The 27,882-nt window shown below is 42.7% G+C and overlaps 1 protein-coding gene across 1 annotated transcript in view; it reads left to right on the top strand.

Moving 5' to 3' along the window:
• The window catches only part of plxna1a (plexin A1a), a 252,313-nt gene that overhangs the window by 207,354 nt on the left and 17,077 nt on the right, over positions 1–27,882 (top strand). Inside the window, 11 exon segments of the mRNA XM_066670409.1 lie at positions 1,916–2,067; positions 2,507–2,627; positions 5,671–5,807; positions 7,453–7,620; positions 11,731–11,824; positions 12,418–12,654; positions 15,659–15,802; positions 16,497–16,731; positions 23,302–23,444; positions 25,762–26,018; positions 27,564–27,630. Of these exon segments, the coding sequence (XP_066526506.1) occupies positions 1,916–2,067; positions 2,507–2,627; positions 5,671–5,807; positions 7,453–7,620; positions 11,731–11,824; positions 12,418–12,654; positions 15,659–15,802; positions 16,497–16,731; positions 23,302–23,444; positions 25,762–26,018; positions 27,564–27,630 (1,755 nt within the window).

Here is a 27,882-nt window from a genome sequence, read left to right as displayed (position 1 = left end):
ACATAAGAATTCTCAGTATTTACTCTGTTTAACATTTAATTTTAAGGTCGAGCAGAGTGCATCCTTAAGTCACCCATGAGTGTTTGGTCCAGAAGAAAACTGTGCATAACAAATTAATTTGCTTTAAATTTTCGGGAGTGAAGTTCAGATCATTTTTCCTTGATTTAAGTTTTGTTTAAATAAAAAACAAGCAAACAACCGTTATATTAGTCATTATCCGCATTGACACTTCGTTTGGTTTGGGATGTGTATCGCAAATCTCTCCCCATACACTACATATGTAACTATGTCAATGCTGTGAAGGATCTTCTATATCAGGCGCAGTCTCAGCTGGATGCCTCCACGACCTGTTGCTCAGAGAGTCACGGTGCTGCTTTTGTGGATGTGTTTACTATGCAAAATAAATTTTTGAGGTTGTATAAACCTGTCATTTCACTAGCTCCCTAACTCCCGAAAGGTTTATTCATCACAGACTTTATGTGCTGAGAATTTAAATGACTGAGCATAATAAAAACAAGAACCAGAATATTTTTTTTTTTAAAGTGGGTTCGGAATTATAATGTAAATACAAGCTAGTTAAATGATTCTGCAGCCACTGAAACCAATCTCCATATTTCCATTTAAATCTCAAAGGCACCAGTGACAGAAAGAAGGCAGACTACAATCAGTTCTTTTTTTTAAGCCACCACTAGTTGAAAGAGCAGAGCTAGGAAGGTTTTCCGCTAATGCTGCAACCTCTAACTACGAGTGTAAAAAATGGTTAATAAACCAGAATATTTTTGTAATGAAGAATGTTTGAAAGTTTATAATTGTAAGAAGAGTAAGAAGTTAAACTTTCACATACATAAACAAAACAGACTGACGTGGTGGTGGTGTGTTAGTGTGTGTTGTGCTGGTGTAGAGTGGATCAGACACAGCAGTGTGTCCTGGAGTTTTATAACCACTCAGTGTCTGGTCTGAGAACAGTCCACCGACCAAAATAAACATCCAGCCGACAGCGTCCTGTGTCACTGATGAAGGACTAGAGGACGACCGACACACACTGTGCAGCGACAGATGAGCTACTACCTCTGACTTTACATCTACAAGGTGGACCAACGAGGGAGGAGTGTCTCACAGAGTGGACAGAGAGTGGACACAGGGTTTAAAAACTCCAGCAGCACTGCTGTGTCTGATCCACACACTAACACACCACCACCACCACGTCAGTGTCACTGCAGCGCTGAGAATGATCCACCACCACATCACACCTGCTCTGTGGGGGTCCTCGCCTTTTGGAGTGGTCCTCATGTCTCCATTCACTAAGGAACGGCGACAGCAGCCAGGGCCTGGCTCCATGTCGCGAGGACGCCCTTATGGTCTAGAGCGCCTGTGTGGAGATTACCTGTAATTACCTCATGATGATTGTTACAGGGCACCATCCTGCTGTTGCCGATGCACATCAGTCACCATATTTGTTTTGTCACACCACACCTGTCCTCGTTATGGAGAATAATCCAGCTAAATAAATCACATTACCCTGCCACTGTGCAGCATGCCGTGGATGTGGGAGGCTGGGTAATAAGTTTCAATTAGAGGATGGATATGTGTGTGTGGTGAAGGGGGTTGTGGGGGAGCTGGGCATAGGGGTGTCTAGCTGCACGTGTTGTTAAGGGGTTCTGCTTTCCTGGGCTGAGGGGTGATTTGTCTCCATTAAAATGCAAGACATTAGAGATTTGCTGGGGACTGAGGGTGAAGAGTGCTTTATGGTTCATGGCCAAGAACTGTTCACTGACAACAAGTTTTAATTGGAGAAAACGCTCGTATGAGTCTGGCACGTTTAGATGAACTGGAGTTAAAATATTTGACATCACTATTAAAGTGTTGAACGATGAATGTCAGACCTCAATGACTGTTCTTTTTTTTTCTCTCCCAGTTATTTCCAGAGACAGGCCCAAGGCAGGGTGGGACCAGACTCACCATCACTGGAGAGAACCTGGGACTGCAGTTCAGAGACATTCAGAGCGGAGTCAGGCTGGGGAAGGTGCCATGCATTCCTATTGAAGAAGAGTATGTCAGCGCAGAGAGGTAGGGTTCGTAGTAATCACTTATGACTCTTTTTATCCACTCTGTTTCTTTCATCTTTCCTTATAGTGTTTTTACAGCTGTCAGGATCAGCAAGCGTTAAAGGAGACAAATTATATCCCTTTTTCGCAAACTCCCGTGACATAGTTTGGTCAAGATACCACAAGGATCAATTCTGAAGTGTGTGTTGTCTACACAAGATGCAGCACACCCCGTGTTTTTAGACCTGAAACTGAGTGAAATGTTTTTATTTCACAGTTTGTGAATTGATAGCATCTCTAGATTCCCTATTAATATGATAATACATTCAAAAACAAGTTTTTTTCATAGTATATTTTCTTTAAATGATAAACTATCAGAGCATCTCCTTTTACTTTCTTAGTGACCGTGTGATGCTACTCTAAAGTGGATCTGAATATATTAACTATATTGTCATTTCCAGGATTGTGTGCCAACTGAATGATGCCACAGGGTACCGTGTGCAGGAGGCCCAGGTAGAGGTGTGTGTGAGGGATTGCCTGGCAGACTACAGGGCACTGTCACCACGAGCATTTACCTTTGTGGTAAGTAGTTCCTGATATGGCACCTGGCACACAAAAAACTATTCATCTTCTAGGAGGAAGAATGCTTTCATTGAATGTTGTAAAGTGAAACCTGTCCCAAATCTACGTTAAAATGTGCATGATTTAATATGATTTTTTTGTACTAACATGTTTTGTGTAAGATGAAAAAAAATTACAATTCATTCATTACAATAATAATAAAAATGCTGGTCTGGTGTTTGTCAGGTGTTGATCTGGAGTTGGTCAGGTGTTGGTATGGTGTTGATCTGGTAGTGGTCAGGTGTTGATCTGGAGTTGGTCAGGTGTTGATCTGGTGTTGGTCACGTGTTGGTCAGGTATTGGTCTGGTGTTGGTCTGGTGTTGATCTGGTGTTGGTCAGGTGTTAGTATGGTGTTGGTCTGGTGTTGGTCAGGTGTTGGTCTGGTGTTGTCTGGTGTTGATCTGGTGTTGGTCTGGTGTTGGTCAGGTGTTGGTCTGGTGTTGATCTGGTGTTAGTCAGGAGTTGGTCTGGAACTGGTCAGGTGTTGGTCTTGAATTGGTCTGGAGTAGGTCTGGTGTTGATCTGGTGTTGGTCAGGTGTTGGTCTGGAATTGGTCAGGTGTTAATCTGGAGTTGGTCTGGAATTGGTCAGGAGTTGGTCTGGCGTTGATCTGGTGTTGGTCAGGTGTTGGTCTGGAATTGGTCAGGTGTTGATCTGGAGTTGGTCAGGTGTTGTTTCTGGTGTTGGTCAGGTGTTGGTCTGGAGTAGGTCTGGTGTTGGTCTGGAGTGGGTCTGGTGTTGGTCTGGAGTGGGTCTGGAGTTGGTCAGCTGTTGGTCTGGAGTATGTCTGGAGTTGGTCAGGTGTTGGTCTGGAGTTGGTCAGGTGCTGGTCTGAAGTTGGTCTGGTGTTGGTCTGGTGTTGGTCTGGAGTTGGTCTGGTGTTCGTCTGGTGTTGGTCAGGAGTTGGTCTGGTGTTGGTCTGGTGTTGGTCAGGTGCTGGTCTGGAGTTGGTCAGGTGTTGGTCAGGTGTTGGTCTGTTGTTGGTCTGGAGTTGGTCTGGTGTTGGTCAGGTGTTGGTCTGGAGTTGGTCAAGTGTTGGTCCTGTGTTGGTCTGGAGTTGGTCAGGTGTTGATCAGGTGTTGGTCTGGAGTTTGTCAGGTGTTGATCAGGTGTTGGTCTGGAGTTGGTCAGGTGTTGGTCTGGAGTTTGTCAGGTGTTGATCAGGTGTTGATTAAGTGTTTGTCTGGAGTTGGTCAGGTGTTGGTCTGGTGTTGGTCTGGAGTTGGTCAGGTGTTGGTCTGGTGTTGGTCTGGAGTTGGTCAGGTGTTGGTCTGGTGTTGATCAGGTGTTTGTCTGGAGTTGGTCAGGTGTTGGTCTGGAGTTTGTCAGGTGTTGATCTGGTGTTGGTCTGGAGTTGGTCAGGTGTTGGTCTGGAGTTTGTCAGGTGTTGGTCTGGAGTTTGTCAGGTGTTGGTCTGGTGTTGGTCAGGTGTTGGTCTGGTGTTGATCTGGAGTTGGTCAGGTGTTGGTCTGGAGTTTGTCAGGTGTTGATCAGGTGTTGATCAAGTGTTGGTCTGGTGTTGGTCAGGTGTTGGTCTGGTGTTGGTCTGGAGTTGGTCAGGTGTTGGTCTGGAGTTTGTCAGGTGTTGATCAGGTGTTGGTCTGGAGTTGGTCCTGTGTTGGTCTGGAGTTTGTCAGGTGTTGATCAAGTGTTGGTCTGGAGTTGGTGAGGTGTTGGTCTGGAGTTGGTCTGGTGTTGGTCTGGTGTTGATCAGGTGTTGGTCTGGTGTTGATCAGGTGTTGGTCTGGAGTTGGTCAGGTGTTGGTCTGGAGTTTGTCAGGTGTTGATCAGGTGTTGGTCTGGAGTTGGTCAGGTGTTGGTCTGGAGTTTGTCAGGTGTTGGTCTGGAGTTTGTCAGATGTTGTTCAGGTGTTGGTCTGGTGTTGGTCAGGTGTTGGTCTGGAGTTTGTCAGGTGTTGGCCTGGAGTTTGTCAGGTGTTGATCAGTTGTTGGTCTGGAGTTTTTCAGGTGTTGATCAGGTGTTGGTCAGGTGTTGATCAGGTGTTGGTCAGGTGTTGGTCAGGTGTTGGCCTGGTGTTGGTCTGGAGTTGGTCTGGAGTTGGTCAGGTGTTGGTCTGGAGTTTGTCAGGTGTTGATCAGGTGTTGGTCTGGAGTTTGTCAGGTGTTGATCAGGTGTTGGTCTGGAGTTGTTCAGGTGTTGGTCTGGAGTTTGTCAGGTGTTGATCAGGTGTTTTTCTGGTGTTGGTCAGGTGTTGGCATCGTGTTTATGACTTTAGATTAGTGAGGGCATATTTTACAGCTTTCATTACATTTACATTAGTTCAAATATAAATGATAAATATATTAACTGTATCTAATTATAAAGGGTCCTGCTACTCTGTATTGATTACCTTTTTACGTTGCTGATGTCAAACATGATCAGCAAGGTTTTTCAGGGTCGGCGTGGCCTGGGGCAGGTGGGCGGTGGGGTCCAGTTTAATATCTTTTTATTGGGACCAAAATCCCTGGCAGCGCCCCTGGCTGATGTGTTCAATATCCTGTTTAACAAGAATACAGGGAGGTGACAGTCATGCTGGGAATTGTTTTGCAACTTATTAAGCACATTTACCTGAATGTAATATTTATATACAGCAAAATAGATGTGTAATACAGTAATTAAGACATTGACCCAGTTACACTTAGCCTCACAGACTTACAGTTTACCATCTCACAGCAGTATAGTGTTTATAACCGAGTTGTCCACATTTAATATGATGTATAAATAAATATGGGAATGTGTGAGTGTGTGTCGCCCTGTGAAGAACTGGCGCCCCCTCCAGGGTGTGTTCCTGCCTTGCGCCCAGTGATTTCGGGTAGACTCCGGACCCACCGCGACCCTGAACTGGATAAGGGTTACAGATAATGAGTGAATGAATATAAATATGTGATAATGTTCAGATGTTAGAATGAAAAACACATAGTGGCTACACATAGTTCAAATAAACACTGGTTTCCTATTGGATCTTTATTCCTCACATGCCTATATGCTTTTTGTCTGTTCCAGACCCCGTTCTTCACTCGCGTGCTGCCTTTTCAGGGACCTCTCTCTGGGGGCACCAGAATCACCATCGAGGGCAGCCACCTCAACGCTGGCAGCTCAGTGGCAGTTAGTGTTGATCGCCACCCCTGTCGCTTTAAGAAGTGAGTGCTTTTCTGTCTCTTTTATTTCTTCTTCTTCTTTTTTTCAACTGGACTGTTTCTGGTTGTTCTTTAAGCTAAGAGTTAGAAACAATGATTCGTGGATTTAATCCTGCTTTCCCTCTCTGGGCTGGGCTCTTTCAGTTCGTGTTGATTCAGTCACCAGTTCCAAATACTGCAATTTTTCTCGCTATGTGTGATATAGGAAAACACGTCCGCATGGTTCCAGTGTGGACAGTGCTACACAATGGGTGTGTTGTTGTTGTTTGTCTGTGTTTCTCCTGTCTGCCCGAGTACTGGAGGAGTGGGACTGCTCTGCATGGCACTGTGGATAAAAACATTGCCTCGGTGCCAAGGCTCTGACAGGAGGGAGTAAGAGAAGATTGCTTCAGCTCTCTCTGGCTGATAGATCAGCCACACCTGGACTTAGTCGAGCACTCGATCAGAAGGAGACTTTGGCTAGAGGTTCCTTACTGTCGCTGCGTGTAAAGCTTTTGTGTGTGGTGTTGGAAAGATGTGTTTCTGTGGTTTTTGTGAGCTGTTTTTTTTTTTGGTGCCCTTGTCCTTTTCTCTCTCTCTCTCTCTCTCTCTCTCTCTCTCTCTCTCTCTTTTTTCTCTCTCTCTCTCTCTCTCTCTATCTTTCTCGCTCTTGCTCTCTCTCTCTTTCTTTCTCTCTTTTTCTCTTTCTCTCTCGCTTTCTCTCTTTCTCTCTCTCTATCTCTTTCTCTCTCTTTTTCTCTCTCTCTTTCTCTTTCTCTCTCTTTTTCTCTGTCTCTCTTTCTCTCTCACTTTCTCTCTTTCTCTCTCTCTCTCTCTCTCTCTCTCTCTCTCTTTCTCGCTCTTGCTCTCTCTCTCTTTTTTACTCTTGCTCTCTCTCTCTTTCTCTCTCTCTCTCTCTTTCTCTCTCTTTCTCGCTCTTGCTCTCTCTCTCTTTTTTTTACTCTTGCTCTCTCTCTCTTTCTCTCTCTCTTTCTCGCTCTTGCTCTCTCTCTCTCTCTGACTATAATGTGAAATATAAATTAACAACCAAATGAATTCATCCTCTCGTCGATTTAAATCCCTCATATTCTAAATTCAGAGTGAATTCCCTAAAATATCCCAGAGCTATGGCTACATCTTAATTTCCATGAATGAAATCATTTCCCCCACTGTTTGTTTATTAATTTCTCTGTTTTATTTATTTTCTTATTTCTCATAATGCGTCTCTCCCTCAGCTCTCTCTGCCTCCCTTTGTCTCCTTCTTTTTTTTTTTTTTTTTTTGTATGTGACAACCGCCTTGTCAAAATATGTGCAGTCTTCAGAGGGTTCCTGGGGCTTGCGTTGTGAAATGGGTTCCCATAGCAACGTGGGAGAAGAATTTGCAGGGACATTGCAGGCACATCTCTCATAAAGGAGAGAGGGAAAGAAAGAGAGGATCTCCTTCTTTCGCTCCAGAAACATCAGGAAAAATGGCCACTGAGTAAAAGTAGTGGATTGTACGTACGAATAAACGATGATCTGTTCACAAGCTTCAGATGTTTATAGTGTAACAGTGCTACCTTCAGTGAATGAGGATGTGGTGTGGATTTCAGAGTTTGTTGTGAGTCTAACGCGTGCAGTCCTTTATAATGTCCTTTAAATGTGGTATACTCTGTCCTCTTTTCCTCAGGCGCAGTTCTAAAGAGATAGTCTGTGTGACCCCAGCTGGAGTGTCACCAGGAAGTGCGCCAGTGATGGTGGACATTGACGCAGCGGAATTAAGAAACCCTGATGTAAGGTTTAACTACACAGAAGACCCTACCGTCCTGCGCATAGAGCCAGACTGGAGCATCGCAAGGTAGGCCTCACTCAGCAGTGGAAATCATGTCCTTGTTATCTTTTATAACACAGAAGAGGCAAAGTAAAAAGCCTGTCAAAATAAAAGACAATGCCTCTGAGGAAGCTGCAGAATGCCCCTGAGGCAGATTCTGAAGTACAGGGGTGGGATACACCTTAATAAAAGGGAATGGTTGGTGATATTAACTTCCTGTCTGTGGCACATTAGTATATGGGAGGGGGGAAACTTTTCAAGATGGGTGGTGACCATGGCGGCCATTTTGAATCCAACTTTTTGTTTTTTCAATGGGAAGAGGGTCATGTGACACATCAAACTTATTGGGAATTTCACAAGAAAAACAATGGTGTGCTTGGTTTTAATGTAACTTTATTCTTTCATGAGTTATTTACAAGTTTCTGACCATTTATAAAATGTGTTCAAAGTGCTGCCCATTCTCCCACTCTTCACACACTGATAGCAACACCGCAGGAGAAATGCTAGCACAGACTTCCAGTATCCTTAGTTTCAGGTGCTGCACGTCTTGATGGTATGGTGTGGTATATGGGGTACAAAGATGTTGGGACCATTCTTCATCAATGGAAACCTCAAGGCCACTGGATGTGTGAAATTGCTACATGATAATGTGTTTCCCTCTTTATGCACTGAAGCTGGCACGTTCCCTGAGTTTTTCCAGTTTTTCTGGGAGTCAGGTCCGAGCATTCCTAGATGAACAGTTTCCTGGAAAGTGGATTGGTCGTCGTGGGCCAGTTGAATGGCCCCCAAGGGCTCCACATCTGACCCCCTTAGTCTTTTATCTTTGGGGGTCATCTGAAGGCAATTGTCTATGCTGTGAAGATACGAGATTTGACCCTCTTCTCATTGAAAAAACAAAAGTTGGATCCAAAATGGCCGACTTCAAAATGGCCGCCATGGTGACTACCCATCTTGAAAAGTTTCCCCCCTCCCATATACTAATGTGCCACAAACAGGAAGTTAATATCACCAATCATTCCCATTTTATTAAGGTGTATCCACATAAATGGCCCACCCTGTACTTTCCCGCTCACTTGAGTTATGACTGCTGACTTTTATTATATTTTTTAAGCTATTGTTTATGAAATTTTGTAATAAATAATAACGCTAAAATGTAAAACCAGTAAAAATACAAGACTAAAATTTGTTTTTTTTCCTTTAAATGAATGAACTAAAACTCAACTAAAACTAACAATAATTAAAGGACTAAAATGAGACTAAAACTAATGCACATTTTTGTTTTACACACGACTTACAATAAAATGAATACAAATCATTTTTGACATCACAGTTAATGACATTAGTTTTATTTTTGAACATTTGCATAATCAGCAACGCCAGAGATGTCCATTAACAGCGTGACCTGCTTCTGTTTAATTTGTTTAATTTCTCTGAGTTTGAACTTTCGTAATTGCTTTGAAAAGAGCAAAATTTTAGCGAAAAAATGTCATTTACCGAGTCGAAGCATTTGAATCCAACATAGAACAATACTCTCTGGCCTAATCTCATCAGTGTGGTTGATGGGTCACGCAGGTGAGGCAGTCTGGCACACGCAGATGGCCCTGTGGCAGATGAGCAGGAAACCCCAAATATATTGGGGGTATTTGTTGGCCAGCTTTTGTTGGCACAGATGTTCTCAATCTCAGAAGTTAGTTAGAAATGCAGGTCAGACCTGGTCTAGAGGCAGAAGAGAGCAGGGAATTGTAGAAATATCTTGCAGCAGCATAAAGTAAGTAGTTCAGAAGAGACATTCAGATGTTAGGTTGTGTTTCAAGGCGAACTGGGCACGACGTGAAGAGTGCAATTTCCAGCAGAGCCACAGCCGCACTGTCAACAGTCCTGAGTCAACACACGAGAACAGACTTCTCAGTTCAGAAAAACCCAGGAACCCTAACCTCTGCCGACGAATGAGGAAATTAATCAGTCTGTTAAAGGTGTCGTTCACAATTTAACACCATCAGGCAATTCTGAGGATATTTCTTCACACTGGGAGCAGTCACGTTAGGAAGGAGGCGTGGCTAAGACCAACACGTGGACAAAACGTAAACAGAAAACGCATAGGAGACAGGGACAGAGAAAGGGCATAAGAAAGGGAAAACCCAAGGGTACAAAACAAGAGCGAACTAAGGAGAAGGAGGGGCCAACTGTGACATCCAGGTTATTCTGAGACAGAAATAAATGACCGTACAGTAATCCAACCTGAAACTCATGGAAACTCAACCTGACATTAATATTTCCACACGTACTTATAGGTTGCTTCTTAGTTTAGCAATATTTTGAAAATGAGGATGTTATTTGAAGGGCATATTTACATACAGTTTAATGTGTGTGTGTGTGTGTGTGTGTGTGTGTGTGGAGGGGGGCGGCATATTTGTATGTCGTGTGCCAGTGTAGACAGCTACCATCAGCCATGGACTATTCATAGTGTTGTGCCCTGAATGGGGCCAGCCCCCCCCCCCCTCCCCCCAGGAGAAAATCCTGCTGTACACCTCTATCCCTGCTCCATCTGGCTCTCAAAAGCTAAACACAGCAGACACACATACTCTCACACACAGATAAACCAAACAAATATTTGAAAAGACCCAGTCTGCTCCAATGATGCCCTCGGTCTAAACAGGCTGCAACTAGAACCTTTTGGCCTTGAGGACTATAGATCTGAACTGTCTGAACTTGAATTGATTTGAATGGAAAGTGCCTCTCGGGTCCCGGCACCACACAGTCCCTTTAACACCGAGGCTATTAAACTGCCGAGCAGAGACATGAGTGATAATGTAGTCATGGCTTTCTGATCAGAGGTGGGTATCTGTAGATCTCAAAACCTGATACACAGCTCCGTACGTAGACTTGTATTTTTCAGGAACATGTCCCTTAACCTTCAGTAATCAGCAATAAATCATTTCACAGTGAAGTACCAGCTTTGGTGAGGACCAACTGAGTGTTATTTCATTACAACAACGTTTGAGATGTTCCTGTCTTTGTGAGAACATCTGATCTTCACAAACATAAAATCACAACTGTGACTGTCTGTGAGGAGTGTTCTCTCTGTGTCTGCGTGGGTTTCCTCCGGGTGACTGTCTGTGAGGAGTGTGGTGTGTTCTCTCTGTGCCTGTGTGGGTTTCCTCCGGGTGACTGTCTGTGTGGTGTGTTCTCTCTGTGTCTGCGTGGGTTTCTTCCGGGTGACTGTCTGTGAGGAGTGTGGTGTGTTCTCCCTGTGTCTGCGTGTGTCTCCGGTTTCCTCCCATGCTCCAAAAACACACGTTGGTAGGTGGATTGGCGACTCAAAAGTCTCCATAGGTGTGAGTGAATATGTGAGTGTGTGTCACCCTGTGATGCAGTTTATAAGGTTTAAGGTTTGTTTGTTTATTTATTTTTTATTAATTTTTTTTAAATAATATGATAATGGTAATTGTAATACTACGTAACACTTACCATAAAATCACAAAAGATCAGGAGAATGTTTGAATTCTTTATTCCGTTTATACGTTTTACACACACACACACACAAACACAGTGTATGTTCATACTATATATGAACATATAGTAAACAACAAAAGTGAACACACCTCTGCACAATATCACAAATATATTTATACAAAGTAATAAAAATAGCAAACAGACAACAACAACAAAAGAGAAGAAGCCAAGTGTCTCATCGACACGGAAAATATCAGTGTGACACAGTCCTGTGGAGAGAGAGAGATCCTGCGGTTCCTCACGAACTCTTTTAAGCACTTCTCTGATGAAGGGTTTGCACTCCTCTGTTTCCCGTTTTTAAGAGTTTTTCCGAAGGTGCGCTGTAGGGTTCAGATCAGGTGACTGACTCGGACAGGTGATGGTTTTCACTTTCTTTTTCTCTTTTCTTTTATTTAAACACCTCTTGTGTGCTTTTCAACAGTGAATCAATCATTCCATTCCTGCCAAATATCCTGAGAGTGAGAATCTTTTTTTTCATTCAGCCAGCGTAATAACACACCACGTTTGCCGTGTTTCCGAGTGGAGAGGGGTGTCCATGCTGCGCTCTTCAGACACGTACCATTTCACATGCATTGTGTATTATATCACTGTTCTATTAATGATAGTCTTATTTATTTTTGATAGCGGTGGAACTCTCCTCACCATCAGCGGCACCAATCTAGCCACCATTAAGGAACCCAAGATTCGTGCCAAATACGGGACTGCGGAGTCCTTCCATGTAAGTACCTCTCAGCGCTCTGCACTAATTAAAGCCAAGACCGTTTTATTTGTCCTTCCCTATCACATTACTATCACCTTCCTTATATTCAAGCCTTACATACTAGGATCTCCTTTCTGTCCTGTTCTTCCACTTCAATGTGTCTTCCCCTTGTTTTATCTCAGAGGTCACACACTCTCCCCCTCTTCAAGTTTCACAGTGAGGTGTCAGACTGTCTGCCTGTCTCTCACTAACTCCTACTCTGCCTTGAGACTAGCCCCATAGCTAGAAACGAAGTGTAAAACCCTCTTCAGGGAGTTTAACATTTGAAATGTCACTGGATGAGCAGCTGACGGTGGTGGGGAAAGGCTCTTTCTGTCTGTTGCACCAGGGGCAAAGATGAACTTTAACCCTCTGCAGCCTTCATTAAAACAAACATACGACACTCTCATATTCAGCTACTTCCAGGTGTGAGAGACTATTTTTTACAGGATGTAATGGTGAAGGTGCTTCCTAAAGGTTGCCTGTTAAAGTTTGGGAGTTTAATTATTCATGCTTCTATCCTTTGCCTGTCCTCACTCTGTGGTTCTGTCCGTGACTCCTGTGCTCCTCAGAACTGCACAGTCTTCAACAACTCGGTCATGGTGTGCCTGGCACCGTCAGTGGCTCACTCCGAGAGAGGCTTTGCCGAGACCGGCAGCGGACCAGACGAGATTGGGTTCTACATGGATAATGTTCATGCTCTGATGGTGGTGAACGAGAGCTTCAGCTACTTCCCTGATCCGGTGTTTGAGCCCCTGAGTCCGACCGGAATTCTGGAACTCAAACCTACCTCACCCCTGATACTCAAAGTAAGACTTTTCTGCAGACTGTGACTGTGATGTGGTGGATGGAGGCTTCAGCAAAGATTTATATACACACACACACACACACACACATCGATCAGCCATTACATTATGAAACCTCCTTGTTTCTACCCTCACTGTCCATTCTCTCAGTTTCACTGTCCTCGGGAGCACTTTGTAGTTCCACAATCACAGACTGGAGTCCATCTTTTGCTCTGTATACTTTGTTTGCCCCAACTCCAGCAGCACTGCTGTGTCTGATCCACTCTACACCAGCCCAACACACACTAACACACCACCACCACGTCAGTGTCACTGCAGCGCTGAGAATGATCCACCACCACATCACACCTGCTCTGTGGGGACCTTTGGGGGGGGGGGGGGGGGGTCCTGATCACTGAAGAGCAGTGAAAGAGAGTGAAAAGGGAAAAATGAAGTATACAGAGCAACAGATGGACTACAGTCTGTTCTTCCTGTGCAGAGTGGAACTCAGAGAATGGACAGTGAGCGTAGAAACTTGAAGTGGATGGTTTTAAATGTTGTCCAAGCCTCAGCATAGTTTTGCTCCAAAAAAATTGCCTCCCAGTCCTGCCTCATCCTGTGGTCTTCTCTGGATCGCTTTTATTTTTCCGTCTTTTGACTGTAGTCCCGTCTCCTATCCTTTCATTCGTAAACATCAAAGAGCCGATCTGAGATGCTGCCTGCGCGCATGGTTAATGAAAGCCTTTCTGTTCTCAGAACTCACTGTCGGGAGTGAAGAAGAATGCCAAATGATCTTTCTTTGTTAAGTGGAAATTTATTAACAAAACCTTTTTACTTAATGCCCAATCCCCCGCCTGGCTTATTGGAGGGGAAAAAACGAGAGGGAAAACAGCCCAGCACATTAGCAAAGTGAAGAGAAACAAGAAAATGCAATTTGGTGAAATAATCAGGGTTATTTTGGAGATGCATCACATTCTCCACGCAATTAATTTCTCATCAAATTTGAACTAGGGTTGGCAGTGCAGGCAATGGAAAGAGGGCGAGAGAGAAAGAAATACGCCTTCAAAGAGAATTCGAGGCCTTCAGGGGCCCCTTCCTCTTTAATAGGATTTGAGCATAGGATTTATTTTTGATTTTTTTCTACGCAGACGTCTTCCTTAGTTGACCTCAGTCGAAAATACAACAGACAAAATTGTTGGGAGACACTTAGGGCCATGTGCCTTTCGCAGCGGTTACAGGAGAATGTGGATCTGCAGGTTACAGTGAGAATGGAAGTAACAAGAAATGAGTGGAGATACTGGAACTGCAGCTGATTCTATGGACTTTTAATAACAGTGGTCCAGTGTGTGGGGCTTGTTCTCTGCCATTTAAAACCAGGCATAGAGTAGCAGTGGCTTAAATACATGACAATTCTGTTGTATTTACACATTTCTACAGGAGTACGAACTCCAGACTCTAGTGTAATCTTTTCTTTCTAAAGTGTTAGATCTCTGGAATGTTCTAATGTCATTTTTAATGTTTATTTACGTACATTTTACAATACTTTTGAACCTTTCACTGCTGTACTTTAATTATTTAACAATTATTATTATTATTTTGTACAAATGTCCACATTTATACACACAGGAGGTCCTCGGGTTACGTCAGTCCCGAGTTACGATTGTTTCGTGGTTACGTCACATCTCCCATTTACTGTATAAAGCCTTGTTTCGACTTCAGTGGTTTTGCGTCGTAAACTTCGTAACGTGAACTTCGTGTTTGGTGTGCGCGGCGGAGGAATACACGGTTGCGCGGCGGAAGAATACACGGTTACGCGGCTCGAGGACCGAGGAGGATAGGTGTTAGGATAGGACAGGGGTTGGCAACCTTTACCACTCAAAAAGACGTTGTGTTGACGGTTTAGTAAAATACTCAATGTTTATTTGAGTCCCTGTAGTAACGGAAAAAAACGCCGAACTTAAATTATCCACTGGCAGCAAACAAACGCTGTCCTCTCTCCGCGTGCCGTCATTTATTTACTATATATGCCGTCAGCGGTCAAAAAGTTCAAGAAACCGCACACTGACGGGTGTCATACGTTGGACGTTGTGACGTGTATTAAGAGCGACAAAAATATTTTAAATATTTTTAGATGTTACAAGATCGCCATAATCTTCATAGAATTACATTTTGAAAATGAACGAACTAAAATAAAATACATTTTAATTAAATACTCAGTAATTATTTTCAAAAGCTGAGCCACATCAGAGAGATCAAAGAGCTGCGGGTTCCCGACCCCTGGGATAGGATAAGTGCTTACAGTATGTTATTTACGTACAGTATGTACGTATGTTCCGACTTACACCGAAAATCGGTTTACGACGCGACGTAGGAACGGATCAACGTCGTAAGTCGAGGACCCCCTGTATTTAAATATACTCCAAAGCTGCATTTATGTGTGAAAGCTGCTGTACAAATAAAGATTAAAACAAAAGTATATTTCCTACATAACTGTGGGAAATATCTTCATTTATTACCATCACTATCTCCTCACACCACAGTCATTTTCTCTTGCCTCGAGCTTATAGCGACAGCCTCAATGTATCGTTTGAAACGGCGCACCTCACAAGTGACAAGTGCACACTTCTCCGAGAGCCATTGTTAAATTCAATCAAATATTGAGAGCGTATTGCAGTTGCATCAAAACACTGCTCTCGTCTGTAGATCTGCCCTTTAGCTCACTTTGCTCATTCACTGATCACACTGGGGTTATGCAAAGTGGTTCTGCTTGAAAAGTACGTGCTGATTTCTCCGTGGTTGAGGACAGAAATGAATGACTTCCTCCGCTGAATGCCTCTCCAACTCCACTTTTCAAAGTTTCCACCTCTCAGACGGAAACCTATGTGTTGTTTATCATAAGAACATGACACAGTTGAACCTGAAGTAGGAGCCCGTCGTGTTAAGCATGCGTTTAATGATGTGTTTGAGGCAGAGAACGTATCAGTCTTTATCTAATAAAGTCCATTTCAATCTTTCTTTTTTACTAAAGGGTCGTAACCTGTTCCCAGCTGCACCAGGAAGCTCCAGACTCAATTACACCGTGCTGATCGGAGAGACTCCATGTGTTTTGACCTTGTCTGAGACACAGCTGCTGTGTGAATGGCCCAATCTCACTGGCCAGCACAAAGTCACAGTATGTACGCTTTTAGCCGTGTCCCTGCTTTCCTCTTATAGGTGTTTGTTTGGGTGTTTTCTGTTTTTATTTGATTTGATGGCGCCCTAAACTTCCAGCATCCTCAGAGGGGAGAACACCTCACAGATAACCCTTCCAGTTCACGAGAGGCTGTGAGTCAGTGTCACATTAAATTTGGAGGAAAATGTGGGGGAAGAGCGTGCACACACTTATTCTGTCCTTTAAGTCTGACAAGCTCAAAAATAGCATTGTCCGTCCGTGTTTGTCATCTGTGTGTGGGGCGGACGAGCTTTGTCAGTATCACAGGTCATTTAAAGTAGGGTGCTGTGAGGCAGGGCCAGGGATGGGGGACGCAGCTGTGCTCTCTCTCCCTGTGGAAAATGACCTACATACATCCATGACCTAGTAGGCAGTTGGCAAGGGGAGATGTCTGAGGGAGTTTACAGTGTGTGAAAGTGTGTGTGTTTGGCATTTTTGTCTATGCTGCACTGTCAGAGCGGCTAATCCTTTCAGAAGGGTTTTTTTTTTTTGCAGAAACCTAAACTAAACACTTGATTTAGCCTCATGTTAACAGAAGGATGTCAGTGTTTAGTCTTCAGAGGCATTCACAAAGTAATTAGCTTTGTCAGTGTCACAGGTCATTTACAGTAGACCTGCGGTGACGTGTCATCTCTGGTTGGTGTATCTCCCACAGGTCCGGGCGGGAGGGTTTGAGTACTCCCCAGGAACGCTGCAGATATACTCTGATAGCCTCCTCACTCTGCCTGCCATCATTGGAATCGGAGGAGGAGGAGGGCTCCTCCTGCTGGTCATCATTGCCGTCCTCATCGCTTATAAACGCAAGTCCCGGGACGCCGACCGCACTCTCAAACGGCTGCAGCTACAGATGGACAACTTAGAATCCAGAGTGGCCCTGGAGTGCAAAGAAGGTAAAGTTTAGTTTAAAAGTTTAAACTTTTAAACTGCGTTGTTTGCACACAATCACTCTTTACACGAGAACACGCTCAAAATATACGTTTAATCAAACAGTTTTGCTTATGTTTACTCACGAACCCACCATTAAAATGTATATTCACAAGCAGTGCTTGTTTGTGGGTGTTGTGGGGACGGTTCAGAGATTATACTTCAGTTTTAATATTATATTACATTCAAAAGAAGAAATATATACCTTTTTTATGGCAAAGGAATGAGCCAAAGCTTGTAGCACTCGTTCACTTTACCGTTCACTTATGTTTATATCTCAGTGAACTTTGCACTTTATTAGTTGTCTAGTTATTGGTTGTATTTTCTCTTCTTGTCTTTGGCATTCTTGGTGAGGAGCAAAGAAGAATTTCATTGTACACGGAACCTGTTCCTTACTGTGCAAATGACAATAAACTCTTTGAACTTGAACAAAAGAGGATGGCTCTTATTTCGTCAGGGTTTAAGTTGGTTCATAACTATAGTGATGAAGCATCCGTGATTAATTACTGGTTAATTGACTATTTAAATGACATATACCCTACTGTGATTATGTCATGAGACGATTTTCCAATCAATTCCAGGGATACAGGCATAAACATGGTGATGTGGGGAGGGAGGGAGGGAGGGAGGGCTGGGATTGGGAGTTTAGAACTTTTACACAGTGTTGGTTTTCATCTCTTTTCTGTTCAGAGATGATTTTTCTACCGACAGTTCCATGGGTTGATCTTTGGAACAGTTATATAACAACCTTCAGGAGTCAGGTGTTCCAACACTTTTAACTTTCCCATGCCAGCAGTCAGATGAGCTAAGGAGCCCTGTGCAGAGTCTCCTGCAGCACCCACTACGTTTCACGATTGTTAGAAATTCAAAATAAAAAAGGTATTGAATTCTGGGTTGAGCTCTGAATGTAGAAACCAAATAAGTTGAATGTAATTTTCCATTTATGGAGAGATGACAGAGGGCTGTTCAGTGTTTATAAGGAAATCGCTGTCTAATGTGTTTATGTCACAACTTTATTTGAAATAGATCACGTCAGGCACGATTCATTTTTGTAAAAACAGAGCCTCATAATTGTCCTCTGTTCCAAACTGGGAGCTTATATCCAAACCATAGGGAGTTCCCTGGAATTCTGGACTTTTTCAGTTTTATATGTGACATTGATATCTGATTTGCTGCAATGGGAGTCTCTCTGAAAGCCAGATCTGAATAAATTGTTAAGACACACAACTAATTCAAAGCTAAACAGAAGAGAGAAGGGAAATGTATTTGAAAGGGATTGGTATTTGTGTGTGTTTTTAATGGAAAACGATCCCTCTCCACCTTGTCACCTCAAGACTCGGCTCTTCTGACAAGAATGCACAGGATGCATGAAGGTCCTGCCCTATCTGGACAAGTGTATTGTGTGCTCTCCAAAGTGGGCGTTCACTCTGGTGAATATAATGGCACTACTAGGCGATGTCTAGCAGCTAGGTAGAGTTGAGGTAAACTGGGGTAAACTGTTCAGTTCATAGATATGGTGCTAGTCTTCCAACCTATTGACACGGCAAACTAGGGACACATTCTGGTGAAATGATTCAGCAGATCCTTCTAGAATTTGGGCCACTACAGATGTAGGTCGTCCAACTCTGTGTTTAACATCAACCACTAGGGCAGAGCACATTTTCTTCCAACTCCATCTGCTAGATTGTTATATGATGGCGGCTGTGTTCTAGTTGTGTTTCTTTACGTTATTGTCAACGCACTGCTTCTTTACTGTGGTAAAGTTTGTCCAGCCTCTTCACTATCAGAAGTTGTATGCTGCACCTTTTCTGCTAATGGACGGGTGGTCGTTGGGTTCCCACAGGCTGGTTGGCAGTATTTTTTCAAGTGGGTTCATTGTCTGCACCCATTCAGAGCTCCACGTAGCCCCTTGTGTGACCTCCACTGGGTGCTGCATTCAAATTCAAAACGGCGGAGCTCGTTCTGAGCGCTTGCCTCAGGCTGAATTGAAGTGGATCTCATTTCAGACGTCTTTCATTTGGCTGTTGTTTTGGCCGTGAATTTTGGCAAGTTGCACGCACTGTGTCATTCCTGAAAGCAGGACTTCTCTGGGGTTACTCTGTGGCCTAACGTGTCTTTCCTTTTTAATTGTTTAATTTTGTGCCGCCACCTTTTGTCGACCAGTCAGCTGCAGTGTCAGAGTACACAGATATCTCTGATGCACAGCACTTGCTTTTGTGTCCCAAGCGAATGCTCAGGCATTATGTTTCCATGACTGAGCACCTCCACCATACTGACCAGCCCTTTGTTTGCTCTGACAGTGGTGCAGCTGGCGCTGGGCTCTTGCAAATGCAACGTTCTCATTGGTTGGTTGTAGTTATCCCAAGGGGCTATAAAGATTTAAGTGATCGGCCCCCTGGCGATATGGCATGGAGCTTGACTTGGCACCTCTCTGCATCATGAGCTGCTTTTAAAAGGGTCTCTTTCCCTGATATCTGTGCAACTGCTAAACAACTTGTTTGGCTCTGTCCACATTCTCCAGGTTTTACAGGATCAGTGTAAATTCAACAGTGGATTTTCTGTTAGGTCTCATCAATCCCAATGGGGATGCATCTGTCCTCTTGACACTGCTGGTATGTGGTCATCCATAGCCTAAGCTTCCTGGCCATCAATAGACATAAAATATAATGCCAGTTGTGAATGTACCTGTGGGTCTATGAATGCCCGATGACTTCCTGTCATCAGTTTTCTGTCCACTGGACCAAGTGCGGTTACCCACCGATCAACAATATCTTGCAATGCCTTTTTCATAAATTGGCTATGTCCCACGTGACTTGGCCACGTAGTAAAACGTCCAACTTATGCTCCGGCAAATGCCCTGTTGTGAGTATTTACAGCCACAAATATCTTCCTCAACACTTTGCGGTACACAATGTTGTGGTTCGGCCAGCCATCGACCATCTCCCATCTCCCTCAGCCTGTCTTAACCTCACCTACGTTGGATATGGGGCCTACAGAAGAGCAGGGCCGGTCTCAGCACAGAGAAAAAGAAAGTAATGGGGATGAGGATTTATGTTCAGGAGCTTACTGAGCCATGATGTGGCCATCAGAGAGCAGCGTAATTCAAACAATCAGACAAACAGAGACACGGCTAATGGCTAATTAGTGAGTGATACAATGCCAGTTTAGATACGGGAACTGCTCAGTAGGGAGATGGATTGGATTCAGTGCTCTGCTTTACATTAGAGGGAAAATATTAATGCAGATATTTATACATATCAGTGTATAGCAGTCAGATTCAAAATGTGTGATTAGTGAATTTTGTCCTTTTCTATAAAAAAATGGGGATTAAGTAAAAACATCTCTGTCAAATAACTATTTATTGGCTTTACATTTAAAATACTTCAGGGAAGAATGGAACATGCTGAAGTCAGTTACACACAAGGGAACTTTTCATGACTTGTTTCTTGTTGAGCTTCTAACTATGAAAACACAGTTTTCCACTTTGTATCTGTGAATATAGACACATCAGACTCATCAAGTACTTTTCGTTTCCTAGCGTGGTTCATGTATTGAAGCATATCCCACTAAGCCCCTTATTATTGTGTGTTTGAAATATAGAAAGTTTATGTATTACTAAAGTAACTCTGCTAGCTGCTATTGTATTTCAGTTGGTTGCTATGTTTCTATGGTGATTTGCTGATGTTTTGCTAAGTGGATGTTATAGCCTTGCGAAGGTGTTTTTTTGTGGTTGCTATGGTATTTCAGGTGGTCGCCATGGTAGCTGCTATAGAATTTGAGAGTGGTTGCTAAGTTGTGGCTGGTGATTTGCTGTGGTTTTGCTAAGTAGTGTTGCTAAGGTGTTTCCTTGTGGTTGCTATGGTATTTTAGGCGGTCGCCATGGTAGCTTCTATAGAATTTGAAAGTGGTTGTTAAGTTGTCGCATGTGATTTGCTGCGGTTTTGCTAAGTAGTCTTGCTAAGGTGTTTCTTTGTGGTTGCTATGGTATTTTAGGCGGTCGCCATGGTAGCTGCTATAGAATTTGAGAGTGTTTGTTAAGTTGTGGCAGGTGATTTGCTGAGGTTTTGCTAAGTGGATGTTATAGCCTTGCTAAGGTGTTTCTTTGTGGTTGCTATGGTATTTCAGGTGGTCGCCATGGTAGCTGTTATAGAATTTGAGAGTGGTTGCTAAGTTGTGGCAGGTGATTTGCTGCGGTTTTGCTAAGTAGTGTTGCTAAGGTGTTTCTTTGTGGTTGCCATGGTATTTCAGGTGGTTGCCATGGTAGCTGCTATAGAATTTGAGAGTGGTTGCTAACTTGCCGCATGTGATTTGCTGCGGTTTTGCTAAGTAGTGTTGCTAAGGTATTCCTTTGTGGTTACTGTGATCTGTGATTGTAGGAGATCTCTGTGGTGGTTTCTATAGTATTTTAGAATAGTTTTGTTATCTATATTAGACTACTTTTTTAAACTTTATTTCAAAACAAGATCTGAGACCCCCACCCAACAGAGCATTAGGATTCGCCCTAATCCTGTTAATAGTTGTGTGAAGAAATAAAAAGGCCAACATCACTTATATTTTGTTTTATAATGATTTAAATGTTCAGAGTTTGTGTGGAGATATAAATCAGTGGACAAAATGTGGGTCACTCTGTTGAAGGGTGTTACTATGGAGGATGCTATGGTGTTTCAGGTGGCAGTTAAGGTGTGTTTTGGTTGGGTGTATTTATATCATCTTGACATAAGGAGCACAAACATTCACACCCCTTTCATCCCTACATCAAACACATCGGTTACTCCAAAGAGTTCGGAGCTGGAAAATTGTTGATCTCTGAAAAACGATGGAATATAAATCATCCATCCATCCATCCATTATCTGTAACCGCTTATCCAATTCAGGGTCGCGGGGGGTCCAGAGCCTACCTGGAATCATCGGGCGCAAGGCAGGAATACACCCTGGAGGGGACGCCAGTCCTTCACAGGGCAACACAGACACACACACATTCACTCACACACTCACACCTATGGACACTTTCGGGTCGCCAATCCACCTGCAACGTGTGTTTTTGGACTGTGGGAGGAAACCGGAGCACCCGGAGGAAACCCACGCGGACACGGGGAGAACACACCAACTCCTCACAGGGAATATAAATCAGATAACAATATACACCTGCATTGATTTGCGATATTAATTTAGTAACTATGTGGGATTTTCAAGAAGAATAATCCACAGATTGAGCTGGAGCTCCTCTCTTCACTATTAGCTTCCCAGTGGACAACACAGAGGAACAACAGCTGGAGGAAATTATGCATGAATAACTCCACTCCTTTATTAATTACCCACTCATGCAATTAATTGACTTTCTTTTCCTGTGAACTTTGTCTCTCCAACACTTTTCCCTCCTGCTCTTTTAGAAAGCACAGTAAATCAGTCAGAACCTGAGTAAACATGAACAGATTGATGTTCCGTTTCACCGAAGAGGCTACTCTGTTGTAGTCAGTCTGAGGAATCTTTTTTTGAATGAGGAGAAAGTGAGGCTACTACAGAGCTTGACTTATAATCTTTATTCTCTGTGGCAGATGTATTTAAAATGTGGGGTGCAAAGAAATTACAGGTGGTGCGTGGGTGAGATATGAGAGCACATATTTATACTACTCTCATAAATCTGTGTTTATTTTCAAACTCACATATTTCATTTTTTTTTCATCTAATTCAGCAATGTGCATTTACTTATTTATTTATATAAAGATATAAAACATATATACATATAAAAAACAACTGGCTTTGGACCCAGGGTTGATGAGAGAAAGTCACCCACAGAAGGAGCATGTGTTTTGTTGATAAGTGCAGAAAAGAGGAGAATATATTTAACGCCATGTGCTGCTTTTTAATTTGTTTTATTTTGTTAGGCCCTTATTAATAACTGATAACATTTCTGGACGAATAGGTTAATTTGATCTGATATTTTTTTAGACATGCTCTCGTAGTTGTCCATCCATTCATTGTCTATAACCCTTATCCAGTTCAGGGTCATTGTGGGTCCAGGGCCTACCTGGAATCATTGGGCGGAATACACCCTGGAGGGGGCGCCAGTCCTTCACAGGGCAACACAGAACACACCACACTCCTCACAGACAGTCACCTGGAGGAAACCCACGCAGACACAGGGAGAACACACCACACTCCTCACAGGCAGTCACCCGGAGGAAACCCACGCAGACACAGGGAGAACACACCACACTCCTCACAGACAGTCACCCGGAGGAAACCCACGCAGACACAGGGAGAATCACCACACTCCTCACAGACAGTCACCCGGAGGAAACCCACGCAGACACAGAGAGAACACCTATCGTAGTTGTGGTTGTTAGTTTTAGTTGGAGGGGTTCCAAAAAACAACAAAAAAAGGCACATGGAGGAAAATTTTAAATACATTTACAGAGCTTTTTTTCTGATTAGATTTTAAAAACATTTAAAAGCAGCATTTTATATTGACCTTTCCAACCCAGATTACATTCTCTGATCACAGTTATTTCTTTTCCCTCCTCTGTGTCCCGCAGCGTTTGCTGAACTCCAGACTGATATCCATGAACTGACTCAAGAGTTGGACGGAGCTGGAATTCCTTTCCTGGATTACAGGACCTATGCCATGAGGGTGCTCTTCCCTGGCATCGAAGACCACCCAGTGCTGAAGGAGATGGAGGTACGGGTCAGTAACTCACTGATGAGGACGTCCATTTCAACACGAATAAAAGCGGCCCAAATCCAAAATGAGCCCATTATTTACTGATGTTTTATTTATAGCATTTATGAAACTGAAAGTGTAATCCAGTTATAAATCATATTATTAATGTGAAGCCCTTCTTATTTATAATAGTTAATAGACTGTTCATTAACACTGACATCATTAATTCAGGAATCCTCGGAGGGTTAGTGTTTGTAGTAGTCTCCACATGGTTCAGAAAAAGTGTGAAATGTCTTTTAAAAGACTAAGAGAAGCAGAGAACAGTGTTGGGTGGTGATGTGGTCAGATTTTAGTGCTGAAGACCGTGCTGACATCTTTGGCTCGGGGTCATGATGCTGTAAGAACTGACAAAACACAAGAACACAGCGGAGCTCAGTGGCAGACTGTTTATGGCAATTCACTGCAAAGCATTATTAGAGCGTAACATCACACTTTCATTACCTGCCTGTCTGTAGCAAGTCATGGTGTAGTGCTTGAGGAGAAATCACGTATTTATTGTTATGTCTGAGGTTTATTTTCTCAGAATCCCGTCCCACCCCCCCCCCACCCCCCAGTGTCCCTGGCGTAATCAAGTGGCTGTATGCTGGGCTCACACCCTTATTGCTCTGTGTTACTTCCCTCCCTAAAGCAACCTTCAGTACAATAGGCCGTCCCGAGAGGCAGCAAATTTCATTCGGCTCAGCAAAGAAGAATCAAGCCACTTTATTAGGCTCTGTTGTTGGAAAAGACCTTTGTCGGGTTCGGCGTTATATGAGGTACGCTGCGAGAAAGACACTGAAAGGCTATTGTTGAACTGGAAGGTAGTGTTTCCGAGTTGCTGATTTTAAATATAGCTTCGTCAAACCTCGTCCTCCATTTGTTCTCGGTTTATTTCGCCTGCTACTCTCTTTTGTGAGTGGTTTTCAGAGATTGAAGAGCTTGAAGCTAGTTTACGGTCCAGGCGCTATGATGAGCTGTGGCAGATGCCACCCCGTGGGTCATTGAGGAAGAATGTGTTGTTGTCTTTCACCCCTGAGTGTTTAGGTCAGGTTTTCTTCTTGCTGCATCCCTCCCTCTTGCTTTCTATTGCTTCTCTTTTTTTAATAATTTCTGTCTCAGTCTTTAGAGGGTTTCAGAAGATGTTGCCATGTTATATTCTCCTTGATGTCACTCATAAAGCTTACTTGATCTCTACTTCAAGGATACTACAGGCCTTGAACGCACTTTGTCTTTGGAACTCACTAAACTTTGAGTCCTGAGCTTGAAAACCCAACAAAATCTACAACAAAAAACCTAAAGATATTAAACTCAAATATTGAAATGATCCAAATTCAGATTTGTTTCAGATGAAGATGTATGAGATTTAATAGTTAACAGATTTGCATATGCTTGCGATTTTGTGTATTATGTTAGTATTCTTCTCCCTGTGTCTGTGTGGGTTTCCTCCCACAGTCCAAAAACACACGTTGGTAGGTGGATTGGCGATGTGTCCGTAGGTGTGAGTGTGTGAGTGAATGTGTGAGTGTGTGTCGCCCTGTGAAGGACTGGCGCCCCCAGTGACACCGGTCCCATTGCACCCCTGAATTGAATAAGCGCTTATAGACATTGAATGAATGAATGAATATCCATTCTTATTGTAAAAAGCACATTAATGTATACATTGCCAAGGATATTATCAGGAAGTCTGCAGTATAGTGTTTGTGTGCTCACTCTGACAGATATATACACACTCAGTCTGTACAAAAACGCAGCCACATTGGTTGCATTCTCCTTTATTTGAATGATGCACAGTCTAAACCCACCATGAGATTTTTTTACTGAAGAGAATAGACCTCATATATAAGTCTGTACATGAACATCAGTAACTCATAAATATAAAACACATACAGGGTGGGCCATTTATATGGATACATCTTACACCTTGTGACATTACCAATAAGTTTCATGTGTCACATGACCCTCTTCCCATTGAAAAAAACAAAAGTTGGATCCAAAATGGCCGACTTCAAAATGGCCGCCATGGTCACCACCCATCATGAAAAGTTTCCCCCCTCCCATATACTAATGTGCCACAAACAGGAAGTTAATATCGCCAACCATTCCCATTTTATTAAGGTGTATCCATATAAATGGCCCACCCTTTATATTACACACTTCATATGTTATTTTTAGTTATTGTCAATCTGTTTTAGGTGTTATTCTGCTTATACGGGTCAGAACCAAGTTTCAGCTATAATCCATCTAATAAAATAAGATGTAATGTAAACTCAGCAGCCTTTTTTTTGTGTTTTCTCAGGTGCAGGCTAATGTGGAGAAGGCTCTGACGTTGTTTGGTCAACTCTTGACCAAGAAGCACTTTCTGTTGACCTTTATCCGCACTCTGGAGGCTCAGCGTTCCTTTTCTATGCGTGACCGCGGCAACGTGGCATCCCTCATCATGACTGCTTTGCAGGGGGAGATGGAGTATGCTACAGGAGTGCTCAAGCAACTACTCTCAGACCTCATCGACAAGAACCTGGAGAGCAAGAATCATCCCAAACTGCTGCTCCGCAGGTATTTTAATGTTGGTTTAAAAAAAAAATGAGTGGAAATAGCTAGGTTTTTAAAAACAGAAGAGATTTAGCCATTTTCTGAAACTTGAACATAAATTATATTTACATAAATAAATAAGTACATGTTTATTAATATCTACTAGACTGTAATGGAAATTTGAATTTAGATTTCAGTTGACTTTCTTTAAGAGGGGGTAAAACAACTCATACTCAAATAAACTGCTATACATCGCTCATTAAGCCATTTCTACTTCCTGCAGCTACTCCTTTAAAGTAAGAGTCCCTTCAGAAATAAGACAAAAATATATACTCTTCTACTCAACATAAAACCCTTGACTACACATGAACAGATTTATTATCCAAGTTTCTTGAAGTGGCTGTGCCACAATACAGCAGGTTAAATCTTCACGCGTATGTTGCCTAGCAACAGCACTCACTGTTAATGGACTACATCGTGTGGCAGAGGGATAGTCTATTGTGAATGTTTTTTTTGTTAATTCGAATATCTATGAATTGAACATCAATGTATTTTCCAATATTTAATATTGACTGACATTTTTTCAAAAAGCAATAAGCCACACAAGACTGCGTTACCACGATTTTATCAGGGAAAAGGAAAGTTTTGGCACTTCACATCATGATAAAATTGCAGTGAAACAAGGCTCATGTGGCTTATATATTTATTTTACTTTGATGTAAGGTCAGAAATGAGCAGTGTCTGCTTGTTTAAGTTACACATAGTGAATAAATACAGTAGTTAGCTCAGAGTCAGTCATTGCTCCCCCCTCTGGTCACATACTGTAATTTCATACACTGTAATTTCCAATACACACATGAATCACCAAAATAGATTTGACAAGACATTAACTATTGCTTATATATTAGGAATCTAGAGAGCATACAGCTATTTTTATTATCAATTGTATAATAAATAAATTATAAAAAATTAATATCAATTGTATAATAAATAAATTGTTTTGTGAAATCAGCGAAGTGAACTAATGGCCTCTTTAGGATTCAGTCTTTTTCTGAAACATGTTCCTCTCACCAAACTACCTTAACCCCCACCACCCCTTCTCCTTTTCTTTATTAATAAGAATATGATTTAATAATTGCCTTTTATGCAGAAGAGTAAAGGGAGTTAGTAGGTCTTGGTGGATACATTATTGAAGAGCAGAAATGGCTTCTGCCTTGCCTCAGGGAGGTAAGGAGGAGAAGGAGAGGTGCAAAGACGAGCGAAAGTGTTTGCACATGTTAGCACTCTTCTACCTTCACCAGCCACAGATGAATTAAGAGCAAGGAAGTCCATTAATTAGTGCAAGCTTTAATTACTCCTGTTCTGAGAAAGCTTTTGGGGGTCGTCTCCGAGCGACAGGCAGGCCGTTAATGAAAGACGCTGCCCAATTACTGTAATTGTCTGGATTTAATGAAGATTGGTAGTTAATTTAAAAAAAATTAAAAAATAAAACTCTGCGTTTGTTCTTCATGGGAGAGTATTTCTTTCATTGATATTCTGTGAGATTACCTGTGTATCTTTCTTTCATAGAACGGAATCCGTGGCCGAGAAGATGCTCACAAACTGGTTCACCTTCCTCTTGTACAAATTCCTCAAGGTAATAATACCCTCATAAACATACGCACACTCCAGAAGAGCGTAATTATCTTATAAACATTGTGCTGCTGAAATGTCACTGTTTCAGTGATTCGCAGTGAGCGTTTTCAAAGCTGTTTTTTTTTCTTCTCCTCTTTCAAACACACTTTCACACAGGAGTTAAAAGTGAAAACACTTCCAGCAGGGATCCTGACATGGTCAAACAAATAAAGAGACGGAAACTGTCAGTCAGAGGAGGTTCAAGTCAGAGCAG

The sequence above is a fragment of the Hoplias malabaricus genome, chromosome 5 (genome assembly GCF_029633855.1).
Source record: "Hoplias malabaricus isolate fHopMal1 chromosome 5, fHopMal1.hap1, whole genome shotgun sequence".
Lineage (NCBI taxonomy): Eukaryota > Metazoa > Chordata > Actinopteri > Characiformes > Erythrinidae > Hoplias > Hoplias malabaricus.
The sequence above is the reverse complement of the archived record's forward strand: the minus strand, read 5'-3'. Positions and strand labels throughout refer to the sequence as shown.